Source organism: Prinia subflava, chromosome 10 (genome assembly GCF_021018805.1).
Source record: "Prinia subflava isolate CZ2003 ecotype Zambia chromosome 10, Cam_Psub_1.2, whole genome shotgun sequence".
Lineage (NCBI taxonomy): Eukaryota > Metazoa > Chordata > Aves > Passeriformes > Cisticolidae > Prinia > Prinia subflava.
The window spans coordinates 29,370,106-29,388,181 of record NC_086256.1 but is presented as its reverse complement, the minus strand read 5'-3'; the positions used below and the strand labels follow the sequence as shown (position 1 = coordinate 29,388,181).

Below are 18,076 nucleotides of genomic sequence, written 5' to 3'. Positions count from 1 at the left end.
CCTGCACATTCCCGAGAGCCACAGGAACCAGTCTGACTGCAGAGGAGATCCTGGCTCTGTTCTGTGAAGCTGCCCATGGGGAAAATCTGCAAAGGAGTGTGGCTCCCTCCAGCACCACTTCTTTGGGGTTTCTCATGGGAGGACGTGAGCTGCCTTTTCCAGAGCTGCCCAAGGGTGCAGGGGAGAGCTCCGACAAGGTGAGGGAGGCTGTGGCTGGAATTTCAATGCACAGCTCCACCTGGATGCAGCACAAACATCCCAAACGTTTTCAATGGATTTTATTTCGTTTAATAAAAAACACCAACCAAGCTTGCATGTATTATCTTATATATATAAATATATACAGTATATATAAAACAAATGCATCTGGACAACGCCTTTCCCTGTGGCACAAAGTGTAAGGCATAGAAAGGAGTGTCCTGACAGTCCTGTTCTTGGCACTACAGAGAGATCCCCCTGCTGCACTCCCACATTGGCTTTTCTCTCTTCTTTGGCTTTTGGAGGCAGCAGTGCTGGGAATACTCAGCAAAACAATGGAGCTCTGCAGAGCCCAAGGAGGTTTTCCAGGCAGCTCAGACAGCAGGAATCCATCTTGTTGCATTAAATGGACTTCTGGCAGACTGATAGGAATGTGCTGCCTCTGTGGCACAAGGGACTGGAGGGATGAGGGCTGGGTGGATATCATGGAAATTGGTGACCAAACAAATTCTTCTTCTAGGGTGGGCTGGGGCAGCGGGGAGATGAGCAAGCTTTGCATCTCAGCATGCTGGTGGTGGGACTTGTCCATGGGCTGGGATTGGCAGAGGTTTCTTTTTGCAGTCCCGTACAAAAATGGAAACCAGCAAGGGTGAGAGTGTCCTTTACTGAAGAAGCTCGTAGTATATTGAGCAGAAGCAATAAACCCGACGATAACAAGAGAAAAAAAAAACAAAACGGTGGCATTATCCCAAGAGGAAGGAGGAACCTTATCACTCACAGGTTTGGTTTGCTCCCCGTGTTCAGTTCTGGGTGAGGGTTGGCTTTTTTTACTTCTTTTTTTCTTTTTTTTTTTTTTCCTTTTTATGGTTTTTTTTTTTGTTGTTGTTCTCTTTTTCTTTTTTTCTCTTTCAGCACAGACAAGTTGCGAAGCAGGACGGGAGCTGTTGTGTTTTCTCCTTCTGCAAGGCAGCTGCCTCCAGTCGTTAATTGACTGTGGGCACCTGATTCCTCTGTAAACTATATTCCTTTGCCTTCAGTCTCAGGTTGGCAATACTGTTGGCCATGTTCATGCCCTGCGCCGGGCTGGCGTTGGTACACGTGGCAGAGTAGGTGGCCATGGCACTGAGGGATGGAAAGAGAAACATCACGTCAGACGTGGCCTCCAAACCACGGCATAAATCACCACCAGAGGCTCAACACTGGCTTTTCCACACCTGTGGGGTGTGCTCCTGCTGTCAGCAGGGAACTACCACTCCCCTGTATTTACCACCCCTCCATTTAACATCTTGCTGCTGCAGTTCACTCGCCCAGCGCCAAAGCTGGTTGAAGTCAACAGGAAAAATTTCCACTTCCTATTTTCTAACCCAAAGAGGTTTGCAATGAGGTCAGCCTGCCAGTCAGACCATTGTCCTCAGAAGTATTCCCACTGGAAGCAATGTCTTTTTGATGAGACCAATTGCTGGTTTTACAGCCTGTGAAACCACGTCACTTCTGAAACACATGTTACATTAAAGAAACACTCTGGGAAAAACCCGTTTCAACAATTGTGATGTTTTCTGGTTTCAGCCCTTTGGAATGAAAATTTCCACATTTTTCTCCCCTCAAAACTTCAGCTGATTATAAAGAGCATATCCTAAAGGCTGAAGGAAAAAACCCAAAACATAAACCACTTTTTCTCCCTTTAAACCGCGACTTTATTCATGAAAAACATCACTTCTGACAGCAGAGGCTGAACAAAGATCTCTGACTCCTTTCTTATCCTACCAAAAAATCTGCAAAGCTGCTTTCCAGACCACTAGGAAACTTGTTCAATCCATGTGTCCCACGGGTTTCTGTGAAAAGCAGCTCCCCCCTCCAACTCCCCCAAACCCAGTGAAGTGTTTGACCTGCTGCATTTCCTTTACATGAGTCCACAGATCAAAACCAGTTAAAAAGCACCACAAACTAGTGGCGCCCGTTTAACACAGAGTGTTCAGGAGGAAGCCCCAAATGCTCTGCTGGAGGCCAGCTCAGCTCTGGTGCTGACCTTTCCCATCTGCCTGCCCGGGTGGCTCACAGCTGAGGCTCTGGGAAATGCTCTGCTCCATCCACAGACCAAAAAACTGAGATGGGTTGGGTTTTTTGCCTTTTTGTCTTTTCCTTTTTCTGTCTTTAAAAAAAAAACCTTCCAGCACTGACCTCCACAACTGGAAATGTCTTTGCAACAGCAAATGTCCCTGCAGGGATGTGGGCACCTGCTGCACAGATCCAGGCTGGAGCTGTGCCTGCTCACCCAGAGGTACTGCTGGCATTTCTGACCTCCCAGGAGTTTATTTGCCACCCAGTGCCCTGTGAACCCGCAGTCTGCAGGAGATACAGACCAGGGGATATCTGCATTTCACCAGCACCCAGAACATGTGGATGTGTGTTTCTGGAGCTCTTCTCAACCAGCTGCATCCCTTCAGCTCCCTCTCCATGGCTGGGCTGGTTCTTCCCTCACCCCTAAGTCAGCAGCAGTGGGAGAAGCCAAGTGCCTGCAGGAGGGTACAAAGCCCCACAGGGTGTAAAGGTGGTGGCTACTCAAGCCCCCATACCCATCTGTATCCACAGGGTGCATCTCTGCCATGTTTTTGAGCTGGAAGAAATTTGGAGACCTTCGAGGGTTCTCTAAACCAGATAAAACAGGAGTTTTCAGTCAGGGGTGTAAACTGTCCCCATTCAAAACCAGGTTGCTGGCCCAGTCTGGGCTGAAACTCCAGGAAGCCTCTGGCTCCCAGCTCCCCAGAGGTGTGGGGAAGGTGATTTCACTTACTGATGCCAAGTCAAATCCCTGCTAAACCAAAAATCTCCACAAGTGCTTTCTTTCATCCAGTTATTCCATCAGGAGCACTGCACGAGAAAGCTGTGTCCAAACACCAGAATAGTTTGAGCATTGCTCCAGAGACTTCCAGGCTCTAACAAGGGTTGAAGTCACCCTGTTGCCCCCTCCCTCCACCCCACGGAGGCAGAGAAAAATCTCCTTCCTCCACTTGGCTGCCTGCTTTCATGAAACACAGAGGAGCATCATGTTTCTGAGGCCTAAAATCCTTCTTTCAAATAAGGTTTTCAGTGGCCCGTGGAGTCAAAGGTTGCTGGAGTGGGAAGTGTGGGCTGCCAGTCTTGTTTTCTTAGGAACCTACTCTAAAAAAATGCCTAAGCAAAACATTTTTCAGCTTCAAAAAAATAATAGTATCTACTTGGCTGTCTGGGTGACAGAGATCTGCAAATAGCTTTGGTTGACCTGTGGCTGCATGTATTTGGAGAATAAACACACAGATTGAAAACTTTTCCCAGATCTAAGAGTAAAACCAGCCCTGGCCATGCAGCTCCGGGCCCTCCCCAGGAGTGGCTGTTAACCAGGGCTGGCCCAGCACTGCTGGGAAGATGGGGAGGGGGCAGAGGGCCATGCAAACACTCCTCATGGCTGGAGGGTTTCAGCAGTGTTCCACCAAGGGTCCAATATCTGAACCACCTTACTGCAAAGCTTTCACGAGGCTGCCACAGCCCGGCCCTTTCAGATGAATGTGATTGCCAGGAGATGATCAGTAGGATTAGGAAAGCTGGGCAGCAGGGAGTGTCTGAGGGTCCTGAGCATCCCACAGAGTGGAAAAGCAGCTGCTGTGCTCCTCTGCCAGTGCAGGGAGGGTGGCACTCCAGCCTCCTTTGATGTGTAAGCTGCAAATGTCCTTGCTGAAACATCTCGGCTTGGACCAGGGGAAGATGTGTCTTTGCATGGTGGATAGGCACAGCCTGGGCCTGAGGGGCTGACAAACCATCCCTGAGGCTGTCCCTTCTCCCCTGTTCTCATTAGCACATGGCAGGTGCTGCAAGTGACCTCAGACAGCCCTTCCCAGGGTGTCCCTGGCAGTTACCTTTGCCTGGTCCTCTCCCAGCAGTGATAATGAAGCCCCCTGAGTAAACAACATCTTGGAAGGGATGGTCTCTTTTTAAAAGTGTGAGAGGTAGAAATAAGCCATGAGCATTCAGTAGGGATCTGCTGCTGTGACCAGTGCAGTCTCACTGGGGTGGGGAAGGAACTCGCTTCCCTTCCCTGATCTCACCTCCTGAATGCTACACCAAGGAACACTTCACAGGGAGAAAGCCTTAACCCCAGAAAGAGGGATTTTGACAGAGAGCAGTCCTCAAAACAAAAACAAAACCAAAAAAAATCCAAAGGATAAGGGCCATTTCTAAGATGAAGCTGGTGGTCACCAAAAGCATCCTTTTCCATATCTGGAGTGGGTGGATCTATGACTTGTTCTTCTGGAGATACAGTAGGGTGGATGAGGAGGACCCCATGGGACTGAAGCAACAAACAGGAAGACCATGTGTTTGCAGCTCTTAGTGTGAAAACAATGCTTGGAGCAAAAGGAGGGTCAAGGTGACCCAACAAGAGAGGTCCTGTGCATGGGGTGGCTCCTGGAAGGCATTGGGAAGCTGGCAGTGACCAGGTCAGATGAACAGGAAGAAATCCAGCCAGAGGTTCATGGTCCTGACCAACAATGGAGCCACTGTGCTAAAAAACACCCGCCAAGCTCATTTGTAACTGCCTGTGAGCCAGCTGGCTCCCCACAAACCAACACATCCTGTGGATCCACACCCAGCTCCTGCAGAGCCAGGAACGGCACGGAGAGGACAGGGAGGCCTGTGATGGGCACAGACATCCCAGATCCTCTGAGACTGGGCTTGCCACGTCCATCTCCTTTCCTGTCATCCCTTTTGCAGCACTGACCACGGGAGGTGGACCCTGAACACCAGCCTGGCCCTTAATGCAGGCAAACCACAGCGCAACATTCACACACACACTTGTGCTCAGGCAATAAAACTGCTCACCAGCTCGGTGCTGAGCACTGCTCCACAGGGATGAGGCGAGTTCCCAGCCCTTCCTGGCATCCCAAGCAGTGACTGCCGTGCGACAGCAACAGATCTCCCTCTTCTGGACACTGCGGGGTGGCTGAGCCTCCCCAAGGGCTCTGACCTTGCCCTCCCCGGATCCGTGCCCCATGGAAGGGTTTCCTCCTTGCTATAAACCAGATGCACTAGGGAAAACCTTCTGCTTCCAGGTATTTCTACCTGAGCCTCTTTTGAAACTTCCTGAATTGCAGAGAGAGGAAAGAAGCTGCCAGAAAGACACAATGATGCCGAGCCAGGACCACACGGCAAAGCTGGCAAGGAGATGGGGTGGGAAGAGGTGAGGAGAACCAGTGGGATGTCGGGCTGCTGCACCCTGCAGTTGTCCCTGTGGGTACCTCAGAGCTGTCCGAGGAGCACTGGGATGCCCAGCAGGGTTATTCACTCACCTGTAGGGCGAGGCAGTCCCCCAGGAGAGATAGTCGGTGGGTCTGGGCGCGGGGCGAGGGACGATGGGCTGCTCCACGGCCGTCACGTCCCCCGAGTAGGACTTGAGCAGGGAGGCGTTCTTGCTGGCCAGCATGGCCCGCTCGTTCCGGCGGAACTTGGCCCGGCGGTTCTGGAACCACACCTGTGAGGGAGCACAGAGCGCTGTCACTGCTGGGCCGTGCCCTGTGCCCTGTGCCCTGCGGGTGCTGTGAGGGCTGCCTGCTCCCCAGCCTGTCCTGGGAACCCCAGGGGTGAGACAATCCCCGTGCCTGCTCCCCAGCCTGTCCTGGGAACCCCAGCAGGGAGACAATCCCCGTGCCTGCTCCCCAGCCTGTCCTGGGAACCCCAGGGGTGAGACAATCCCCGTGCCTGCTCCCCAGCCTGTCCTGGGAACCCCAGGGGTGAGACAATCCCCGTGCCTGCTCCCCAGCCTGTCCTGGGAACCCCAGGGGTGAGACAATCCCCGTGCCTGGTCCCCAGCCTGGCCCTGGGAACCCCAGGGGGAGACAATCCCCGTGCCTGCTCCCCAGCCTGTCCTGGGAACCTCAGGGGTGAGACAATCCCCGTGCCTGCTCCCCAGCCTGTCCTGGGAACCCCAGGGGTGAGACAATCCCCGTGCCTGCTCCCCAGCCTGTCCCTCAGAACCCCAGGGGGAGATCACCCCGTGCCTGCTCCCGTAAAGCCCTGAGGGACACGGGTCTGTCCTGTGCGGGTGGCAGCGAGTCCTGGCAGTGCTGTGCAACACACCATGGCCTGCTCTGCCCTTCGGGAGGTGCAGGCCTGCAAGCTGAGGGCTCAAGATGATGTGAGCAGCCTGAGCATCCAACACGTTGGCCATGAACGAGCCCTGTGGACACATCTGGCTGGGCAGGTGGTGGATGGGGTGGCAGGTCAGGCCTGGCGGTCTCCGTCACGGCATGGTGTGCTTGGGGCTGCAATGCAGCAGAGCCAGGAGCTCAGTGACCCTGTGTGCCACACAGACCTCAAGGGTTCCTGCTGCCCTGCTGGAGCAGCCTGATGGTCCCCCAGGGGAGTGTGCACGGTGTGAGCTGGGCTTACCTGAACTCTGGCTTCAGTGAGGTTGACTCTGCGTGCAAGGTCTTCCCGTACGAAGGCATCGGGGTAGTGTGTCCTCTCAAAGACCCTCTCTAGTGCCTGCAGCTGGCTGCTGTTGAAGGTAGTCCTGTTCCTCCTCTGCTTTCTTTTCTTCTTCTCTTCTGAGTTCAGCTGATCATCTAGGAGAGACAATTGGGGATGTGAAAAGTGAGAAAACTACGAGCCCACAGCCACGGGGTGAACGACCTCAGTGGTTTCAAGAGGGAAAGGGCTTAGGAAGGGGCTTGCACGATTTCAGTCCCACACAGTAACCACACTGTGTTAGTCCCCACATGAAGAGGAGGTGGAAAGTGCACTGATCCCAAGCATTTATTTTTCAATTCCACTGCATAAGACTTGTACCAGCTCCCTCAAGCTACCCCAGATCTCAGCTTCCCTATCTCTGAGGCTGAAAAAAGCCCCAAATGCATCTCCCCATTGCTGACAATCCTGGAAATCTTTTCTGATGGCAAAGAATCCCAAAACCCTGTGCTCTTGGCTTCAAATTTCCAAGGACTGCTCTTTCTGGGACATAGTACAGCTCTCTGGGGTAAGAGCATGTTGGATATTGTTAGTGAGGAGCAGTTGTGCCCTCTGCAGCATCCTCCTTGCCTTGCCGAGCCCAGCAAGGTGCTGAACAACAAATAAGAGCACGCATTGTTTTGTACCTCAGAAATTAATCAATACATCTGGATTACACCAGTGTGTGTGAGGTGCCACCAAAAAATCCACATTACCCTGGGGGGACTGAGCCAATATTCACGTCAGCATTAAAGTGTATTGATCCCTGAATCCATAAAAATGCACAAGCTCATGAATCATATTCTAAGTTCATCACTGCACAGCTTGGCCCAGGTGACAGTGCCACACTGAGAGTCCCAGGGCTTGACAGCTCCTCTTATCCCCTTCTTCTCTAGGGGGTGTGTAAGGCACAGGGAGGGGCTGACAAGGAAATGAAAGTCTGCAGTTGTTGTCCTCACCACCCGTTTGTGTTGCTCTTCACAGCCCATCTGGTACCAGTTACTGCACCTGAACACCTTTGGAGCAAGGCCCATCCATTTGGGAACAAAAGGACATTCCTCTTAAATTAAAGTAGGGTTTTCAAATTCCTTCAGGTTTACAGTGCCTCCATCCCTAATCCTCCTCCAACAGCCTGATGATCCCCAGAAGGCTCCTTTCCAGCCTGGGGATTCCTGGGTGCAAAAATATGCCCTTGGTATTCCCATATCCGAGAGGAAGTGCTTGGGGACCAGTTTTTAACAGGCACACCGAGTTATAAAGCTGAGCTGGGAACGGACTGGCAGAGGCAGGAATGTGCAAGAAAAATAAAGGCCCACAGGAATTAAAGCAGGGCTACAGGTGAACCTGTCAGCTCAGCAGTGGAGCAGAGGGATGGGATTTAACTGCTGCTTGTGCAGAACCCCCTGCACACGTTTCTCCCTGCCAGGGGGCTTAACGCCGTCACAGGGTTCACCCCCTATAAAGAAGGAGACAAACCCTGCATGCCCCTCTCTTGACTCATCCCCAAACCCTTCTCAAAAGGGGTCAGCTATTTCCCCCTGGCTCTGCTGGCACAGCTGTGCTGCTGTGCACCACACAACACAGCAAACGAGCCTCGGGGCACGAACGTCCCTCCAAACGCCACAAACGCTGCAAGAGCAGCTGCTGGAGAGGCCAACACGGCCTCCTTTGGAGTTACCCATTTCATGCTGTTTTCTAATCAAAACCCTGCCTATGTGGAGTGTATGGACAAATCAGTAAGAGGCTTTGGGACCTCCTCAGAATCCCATCCAGGCCTCTGAAGCATCAGTCTCTGCCCAGAAGACAACACCTGGCTGGAGGGAACACGAGCCCGAGGCCGTCTGGCCGCTGCTCGATCCTGTGCGACAGCTACACGTGAGGAAGGGTGAGCACATCCCTCTGGGGAGCAAGAAGAAGGGCCAAAGCCTGTAAAACAGCGGAGAACAAGAATTCCCCCTGCCAAGCACGTCAGCAGTTTGCCTGGTTTCCTCCCAGTAAAGCGAGATGCCGGTGAGTCACGGCTCACCTCGGAATTACTGCGCCCCAACGCAGCCGGGGCCAGGGACGGAACGTGTCCCTGCTGGGTGACTCACGGCTGGGTCACACTGCCCAAAGCACCCCCAGCCTGGGCTGGCACGCAGCAGGGATGGCAGTCACCCCCCTTCTCCAGGACAGAGCTGCATGGAGGTGACACCAAAGCACAGGGGGCTTCAGAATTTTGGCATCTCCTGTTGCCGCACCTCTGGAACGGCGCAAGATCCAAGTGTCTGCTGGAGCAGCTTGGGTAGCAGGGGAGGAAAGATAACAACAGGATATTAATCCAGAGCAGCACGGGGTTGGTCAATCCTCGTGTCTTGCTGGTTACAAACTGCTAATCAGGGACTGCACACACCTAAACCCAGCCTGCCTGCAAATGCCACCTTGCTCACAGCGCTCCCCGGCTGCCTCCAGCACGTCAGCAGGGTATTTCTTCTTCTCTGCCATTATTTCTTTATCAGGAAACAACGCCAAACACTGAAAAATGGCATTCCTAAACAGTGTTGACAGCATCAGTGAATGGAGTCAGCAGAAACGGAGAGGAGAGAGAGGAAAACAGCACTAAAGCTTTTTAGGTGGGTCAGAAGTCTTTCGTCAACGTTATTTCAATCAGAAAAATTTTATTACGTGCAGCGTTCTCAAGAGTAGCTTGCAAATGTGCCTTGCAGAGAGATCAAAACGAGTGCTCTGCTCTCAGGAACCCAATGCTGGAAAATCTGGGAATTTCACTGCCAAACCCCAACCTTCCATGCTGGGCTGGGGGACTACATTTCCTGTTTCCACATTTGCGTTTTCCTGTGTTATTCCTACATTCCCCCAGAACATGCAAGTCCTGGTGTCACACACAAGTGCACCAAAGCATTTTTGAGTGCTCCTAAATGATTCAGCATGAATTATCCTATCCTTTTTCCTTCTTGCAGCGAGGCAGATCCCCATTGCAGACACTCCAATCTATTCTCCTCACTCACAGTGTCTGTCCCAGTGCCTGTAACTATTGCTGGGGCACCACCAGGCAGCTCCTCTTGGGATGCCACACTGAAAATAAAATGCATTAAAAAAACCCAACAGATCAGAGTTGAGAACAAAATGCCTATGTATGAGTTCCAAGATTGGTATTTTTTTCATCAATACTTACAACCGCAGCATATTTCAGATTTGCAATTTGCAGGAATGCTTGTGCATACTTGCATTCATTCCAGGTCAGAACAAAAGCTAATTTCCAGATGGGATGTACATTGTTTGGGCAGTTTGGAAAATTTTGACCAGTTCCATTTAGTCCAGAACCAGCTATTACGGTTCATTAATTGGATCCAAATAGAAAGTAAACAATTGGATTTAATTAAGGGAGGGACACAGACACTTAACCACAGTATAATGTACGGTAAGGCAGGGAAGATTTGTCAACATCAGTCATAGAAACTGGAAACTGAGAAAGGATTCCCGGAAGAAAATAAGGAATCACCTTATTTTCAAAATAGCCTTCTAAATAAGAAGCTGATGTTTGAGCACAGATTTAAAAACAAGCAAGACAAATGATCTCACAGTGAAACAAATAATCCACTATAAATTAAGAAGGCAACAACTCAAAACTCTTAAAATACAAAAAATACTGCAAGCCAGAGAAAGTTTTATTCAAATTGGTGGAAAAAGAAAGGAAAAGGGAAAACAGAAGGGAAAGGAGCAGAGCTTTTTATTTGGTTTAAACTTCAATTTCATGAAACTCGAATAGAAATATTCCTGGGTGTTCCCCCAGCTCTGGGCAGGCTCCTCTCCCCAGCATCAGCCACCCAGTTTAGAGCCCATCACACACTCCCAGCCCGGTTTTACTCATGCTCTGCTTTGCTTTCGATCCATTACCTCCCTCCAAAACACTGCAAGACTTCGGGTGCAAGGCAGCTTTGACAGCTGGCATCATAAAAAATCCAAAACCAAAAGCCAGACTCAAAACGTGTAATCAAAGCTAAAACAAGGCTCCAAGCAGAGGAATGGGAACACAACAAAATCCACGCGGTGAGAGAGCCCTGCCCCACTGATCTGAGACAAGGCTCACGATTTTCCACCCTGCTCCTCCCGAGGGCACTGGGAGCTTGTGCTCCAGCAGCAGCATCCACTGTCCTTGTGAGCAGGGACTGAAGAGGGGCAGGGGGCACAAATGGATAAGATTTCATGCTCAGAGCTGCCTGAAGTGTCTTTCTAAAACCTTCCAGGAGAGAACGAACTCCAGCTCACGCCTATTTCTGTGCACAAGGAATTTTTGAATGGAAACGAGGTTTAACTTTGGGGCACACAAATGCTACACGGAGAAGGTGCAAGCACCCCCCAGCAGCCATCACAAATGTAGGCAATATGGAATGCAGATAACACTTAACAGAAAAGTAAATATGTTAAGGTAGGAGATGCCTAATAACTCATGTACTTCAGTACAGCAGCAACACCGAGCCCAGCTGTACAACAGGGATAACAGCAGGTTTTTATTTGTGAGTACAGGTCAGACTATAGACATTTTTGAACTATCATTTTCCTGTCATTACACAACACCAGCTGAGCTTTTTTTTCCTAATCTCTGCTGTATATTTGGGGGGTTTTCTGCACTATCTTAATGTTGAAATTATTTCAATTAAACAGAAAATTCAAGCATCCAAAGTTCCAGTCTTGTTAAGAGCACCAGGAACACAGAAAAAAAAATAATGTAAGAAAGAAGCAGATACTTTGTTTCCTTTAAGAGCCATCTCTTGTGATTATCTCGCAGTCAGGTTCAAGTTTTGCACATAAATAATAAGCAGTTCTGTGCATGAGCATGAAGCTTCAGGAAAGCGACACCAAATTTTTCATACCAAACCTGAGTTTTAACATTAAACAGGAACACATGCACATTTTCAGTGTCACCCGTGGGGCTAGGGCAGCTCCTCTCCCAAGGGTCTGCAATGTGGAACCTATCAGGGTGACTTTTAGCTGCCTGCACACGAACAATTACAGATCATTACGGAGCTGGGAACATCTGCTGCGTGGATTGCAGGGACAGCCCTGCCCTGGCTCTCCTGTTGCACTTGGCTCTGCCTGCCAGGACCTGCCAAGGTCCTGCACAGCCACAGCCTCGCCAGGGTGCAGGATGAAGCCTCACTGGCCTCCCGCAGGACAGTGGCTCGAGCAGAGGGACCTCCCACCTGCACCGTGGCCAAAGGAGACATTCCCAGGTGGGACTGGAGGCACAGCACAGTCAGTGACTCTTGGCACCTGGAACGAGGCCTTGGGGTTGTCACCTTCCAGGTGCAGAGTCTGTAGACACCTCCAAGCTCCTGAAAATAGTTTCCAGCATGCAAAGAGTCCTCACCCAGACTTACCAGGCACTGGGGACTTGAGTGCAGAGGCTTTCCCTCTGCTCTGCGCTTTTGTGGGTCTGCAGGGATCCAGTCCCACTAAAATTCTAACCTGCCCTGCTCCTGACCCACAGACAGGGCAGCACGAGAAGCCAAGTGCCCTATCCTAAGGCACAAGTAAGCCAGAACTCCTTTCCAGGGTGGTTTCAGCTCTGGTGTGCTGCCTCTCATCTGGTGGCAACCTGTAGAGCACATGGGCAGTTACAGCAGCTAAGATGTGAGCCCTCCCTATCCATGTCAGTGTTCCCACTTGCTGGAGCTGACAGAAGAAATTATATTTGGGGAAAAAACAAAGGGTAATCATGATCCCATGGAAATCCAGAGAGTCTCCCTGGAAAGGCTTAACATTAAGTGTTAATTATTGGGAGAACAACGTTTGCGGGGGCAGAAGTTTACATCCTTCTCCAGAAATTGGTACAAAGCCACGGAAAGTCCCCCTACATCCCACAGACCAGTCTGAGCTCTGCTGCAACAGTTCTGCTTTTTTTATTCACTAGGGTTTTCCTTCTGGGCATCCTACAGCTCATAAGGCACATGGCTGAGTCCTGCTCTTCTAACAAGCCTTTCCGACGGGTCTTGGGGTCAGAGTGTTCCCATAATACAATAAGCACTGTATGGATCTCATAAGCTCCGAGGCACAGTATGTTATGTGTTTGGAATTCCTTGTATGCTTTTATACTTTGTTTTACATATTGTAATTTTTATATGCATTACCACATTGATCCTTGGAAAATTAATTAAAAAAAAAACAACCCCAAAAAACAACACACATAATCAAAAGCAAACACATGTATTTAAAAGCCTGCCAGCGGCAAATCATGTTCTGTGAGACTGCACTTTGTAACTGACAAAGAGACCAAACCACCAGGCCGTGGCGGAGATCCAGCAGGGGGGACGGAGCAGGCTCAGGAGGGGATGGGATCCAAGGGGGCTGAGTTCCCCCGTGTCCCCCCTTCAGATCAGCCCCACGCCCCGGAGACACTGACCCACGAGAGAGGGGCAGAAATGCACTCGCAGAGCTGTGCCAGCCAAGCACGCCCCAAAGCATCACACCCTGAATGTCCCAGCACAGCGCCGTGTGCCACGGTGCCACCTCCAGCCCTTCCTGAGAGCCACGCAGCCTCCACAGCCCCTCCCTCACTCCTGGAGCAGTGCTTGGCGCAGAGAAACACGTGTCAGCTCACGGCTTTGCAAGGTCAGGGGTTTAACTTCCAACTCCTCTTCCCATCAGCTCCCTTCCCGTGCCATGTGTCCTGGTGTTTCATCTTAGGAATGGCATTAATTCAGCACACATCGATCTTCCCAACCTCCGCCCTGCTCCATCGGTGTCTTCTCACTCCCAAAGACGCCTCTCTACATTCTTGATCCCCTCCCTGCCCCAGTCCATTCCAGAAAAAAAACAGACAAACAAAATTTTCTCCTCTCCTGTCCAGCACCCTTTCCCTTCCCTCCTCCATAGACTTGAAAAGCTGTGGGACACTGTCCCCTTTCATGCACACGTGGTGTACTCCAAACCAGCACACCAGCTCCTTCCATCCGTGCCCTTCAGAGCCACCACTGCACTCAACTTGACCACAGTTAACACTTTCCACGCAGGAGCAGACTGAGGTGTCAGGAAGGCCAACACCCACATCGCCCTGGATTTACCCCACAAGCTGCCTCACACAGTAACAACAAGCACCACTGCAATCAGGACAGGACAGGTTACTCGTCTGTTTTCCACACTCATATCCCCCTGGAGTGAGGTCACTGGGTTTACACCTTATGCAAAAGGCACATGGTAACATTTCCACCTGCTCCCCTGTTGGATTTTCCTACTGTCCCCTCTCTTTATGTACAGAGGTGACGCCCCAGGCCTGTAGCTTGCCATGAATCATGAACAGGTGGAAGCCATGAAGTGAAGATCTGGCACTGGCTGCCCACCTGAACTCTGGGCAACACTGCTTTTAATAAATTTAATCTTGCATTTAGAAAAAGTGGCAAAAATCCTCTTGAACTTCAGCAAGAACAGCTTTCATATATGGAAAAACAGATATTTTTGCAACAAGCTGAATAGCAAAAATAGACAGGGGAGTGGGCGAAGAAAAAAGAAAGGGTTTTTGTTAAGACAGAGAGGAGGTGCTTTGGGGGGGATTTTTTTCCAGTCCATAGATCCATTGCAGATGAACCACCTGGCATTTCAGCTGGCCCATCTCGAAACGCCATGGCAGCCACGAGAGTCTGCAAACCTTCCCCAGCAAGCTCCTTTCACGGGGAAAGACTGACTCAAGCTGAGAGGCTCCACCAATGTCTCCGCTCGTGCTGCTGGGAAGTGCCATGATCCAACCCCGACGGGATCTGGAAATTCACTTGGACGGCGTTGTTGGTACGTGGGACCCACGCAAACAGACTGGCGGTGACCAGCGGGATGCACACTCCAGCTGGCTCCTCGGGTAGGCAGGAGCACTGCTCCCAATGGATATTTCATCTGTGTGTTCCTGGAATATCCAGGACTCCAAACTGCAGGGCATGGAACGGCCGTGCCAGGACCACAGGGCGCCGCGGGCCGGGAGAGGGGAGGTGCAAACGGCAGCGAGAACATGGGAGTGAGCTCTCCAAAGGCTGTGCTCCCCTTTCATTAGCATCCAGGAACAAATGTGTTTCAAGGAAATTGGACCACCACTTCCCGAGCAAACTGGACTGGAGCCGCTGCACGGCTTCACTTAGAAACCCATTTTTTTACCGCTAATGGATTTTATGGGTCCCTCCTGATCACAACTGGAAAAACGATGGCATCCAAGGTCCAGAAATAACATAACTTGAGCCTGGCTCTCAGCATCCAGCCCACCTGCCTTTTGCAAGGGCTGAGCATCCCGACCAAGAGCACACACCTCGGGTGGGGGGTGAAGGACCTTAACAGCTGCTGCAGGAAGCAAAGGGATCAGAGCAGGTAGGGCCACTTCAAAACAACTTTCTCCTTTCCCAGGACCACCATGAAAACCTGCTCTTCTAAGGAGAAGGGACAAGGAGATGGGATGAGGCTGCTGCTGGGTGTCTGGGACATTTTTGTTGGACAGCAAAACAGGAAGGCAGATGGGACAGACCACTGGCTCCAGGATGCTCCACACCCCAGCTCTGCAGGATGCAGAGGGAAATTAGGCTCAAACCCACCTCCATCCTTTGCCTCTTCTGGACAGCAAATGCATTTCACATTAGCTAATAAATTGCTACATCTTATGTTTCCTAGCCTGCTGGAATGATGAATATTTTGGAATGTATTTTAAATGGTTCCTTGCCAGAGCCGAACAATCATCCAGAAATTTGAAATCAAAAAGCTGAAGAATGGAAAGCCTGCCTTTGCAGAGTTCACCGCAGTTTGAAAAGCACAACTCCCAGCAGAGGAGGCAAAATAATGATTATGAGAGTTCCTGTGAATTGAGGCACACAAGGGATAAGCTGGAAATGACAATCCTTAATACGGAGTACTAATTTCTGCCTCCAGGTGATGAATGTATTATAGGATATCTGTTTATCCCTGCCCTTAACCTGAAATGTCAGATACTCTAACCTGTAGGATGGGACAATTTAGGGGACCTGTGCAGAAATGTGGGACACCTCAGCCATGGAACACTGCATTTGGTCTGGTGCAGGGTTAGCAGAGAGCTGCTGCTGTTCTAGCAAAATTCATCACAATTTAAGCCTTTAAAGGGCTCTAGCTAATGAATCACACCCTCTGCCAGACCAGCCACATCCTCACCTAACACAGGAGCATCTCAAGACCAGCAAAAGGTTGGATGGCTCTCTCAGATCAGTTCACGTGCATCATCAGCCACCGGGCAGCGAGGGCTGAGCCAGCTCAGCACAAACCCCAGGCCTGGATGGAAAGTCTCCATGGATAAAGGAGACCAGGAGTGGTCTGGTCTCACTGGAGCAGCTCCAAGAAATAAGCTTTCCTCTCCCCCATAGAGATGGGCTGTCTAGACACATTGGCAAGGCTGTGCTGCCGAATTTGCAGTGCTGCATCCTTCTCATATCCAGCCTGTCAAATACAGAAATTCCTGTCCCCCAGCCTGTTAGCATGGGCACTTTTTCAAACTTCCTTACTCATGTCCAGAAATGCCATTATGTTTAATGAGAAGTTTTTAAACAGATTTCTCCACATACGCAGGAAAACATCTTATGATTTTCTTTATCAGCCCTCTGGCAAAATAATTTATTATTTCTTTTTTTTTTTTTTTGGTAACAATTACAGTAAAAATAAAGTAAATTGAGTACATAGTATTTTTAAGCCAAGAAACACTGATATGTCAATATGAATTGCAATGGAAATGTAGGAAAAAATGTTCTCCAAATAATAAAAATACTACTCAGCAAAACCTTTGGGAGTTAGGTGATGTTTTCCACTGGAAAAACAATGAGAATATTTAGAGAGAGCCGAGCCTCGGGGCCACATTGAACACCGTATGGAAGTGAAGATTTAAACCCATCTACATCAAAGCCACACTGAAATAAGCAAATTACCTTCCACAAGACTCAAGGCTGCAGGGGTGATCAGTGTGAGTTACAGATTTCTCCATCGTCAGAGGTCCCCAGAGCAAGCCAGAGGAACGTGTGTCAGGGCTAGTGTAGGTCAAAAAGCACATGGAAATTCCATCTGGCCCTGGAGCAGAGGTGGACTGTCGACTGTTTCTTTGCCCATAACACATCCAGCAGCCCCGTGCTTAGAGGGGTGCAGACAAAAAGCAAATCGCCTCCAAATAAATCACAAGTGGGATGCACTGGCATTACGTTCATGCTGTTGACCTTCACAGCACAGAAAAAAAAACAAGTAACAAACCAAGTTACAGCAAGTAACAAAACCACTTTCAGTGTGTGGTGTAAAGGTACATAGAGCAGCTGTTTCATTTCAGCTGCATGCACAAATGATGGCTGGTGTATTTGTAAGTCCTGCAGCCCCATTTCCCAGCCACTGCCAGGGCCAGCAGGGCACAGATCCTCAGATCACCCCAGTGCTGCAGGGCAGACCCTCCCTCAGCCTCGCTGACCTCCTGGCCCACAACCCCACACCTGGGATTGAGACAGGAGCACCCATGGGATGGGCTTTCTCTCTGCTTCACCAGCAGCATCCCTCTCCCCCCAGAGGACTTCTGAAATCCCCCCATCCCTAGGAAAGCAAGCTCAGCTGCCCCTGGCTGCTCACAGGAACCTCAAGAGCCTTCAGCTTCCCATAGGAAATCTCCACCAAGCCCTCTGGTGACAGGAGCAAGTGTGCAGGTGGTTCCCTGTCAGAGGTGGCCTCCTCCCTCTCGCTCTTCCTCTGCAGCTCTGGACACATCTCCCAGAGCAGGGGGCAGGGCTGGCAGGCTGAATGCCCTCTCTGGGTGCTGGACATGCTGAGCTGGAACCAGGGAGCAGCTGTGAGGAACCAGAGGCTCCTGGCCGTGGCCTCTGGACACATCCTCCGACTGGCCCCACAGCCCAGCCCACTCACACCAACTCTCCAGGCTCCCCTGTGGTCACAGAAATTGAATTCAGTTCCTGCAGGGGAATCCACATCAGTGTCCTGATGTGCCAAGAGCTGTACCTGCGGCCTGGACAGAGCCTGGATCTTCTGGTACAGGTCAGCTGCAAATGTCGCTCCATGCCAGGCACGAGGGACACTCCAGAATGGTGCAGGGTGGGTGAAACATCCCCCACACAGGTCCTGGGACATGCAAATTGCTACACAAAGACCACTGCCATGCAGCGTGGTGTGACAATGACCCAAAGAACCCCAAACCAGCTGGGAGAGAACTAAAGCACAACGGGCTGGTCCTGAAATAGGCCCTCTTTTTCTTTTAAGCACAGCTCATTATATGTTTGCTGGAAAAACAGAAAAGCATTTTCCACAGAGAGGAGGACATCCAAGAAAAGCCCTTTCGGACATAAATTGGCAAGAGACTCCCGAGCATTTATCTTCAGCATAGAATGTGCTCTGTCAGGAGGGCCGTAACTAACAATACGCCGAAAAA

General features: G+C 50.6%; 1 protein-coding gene across 1 annotated transcript in view; it reads right to left on the bottom strand.

Moving 5' to 3' along the window:
• Positions 1–261: 261 nt before the first annotated feature.
• Positions 262–18,076, bottom strand: part of PRRX1 (paired related homeobox 1) — a 36,496-nt gene continuing 18,681 nt past the window's right edge. The window contains exons 2-4 of the mRNA XM_063406659.1: positions 6,616–6,791; positions 5,517–5,698; positions 262–1,320 (exon numbers count right to left, since the gene is read on the bottom strand). Of these exons, the coding sequence (XP_063262729.1) occupies positions 1,182–1,320; positions 5,517–5,698; positions 6,616–6,791 (497 nt within the window). The 3' untranslated portion in view covers positions 262–1,181. The remainder of the gene's footprint in view (positions 1,321–5,516; positions 5,699–6,615; positions 6,792–18,076) is intronic.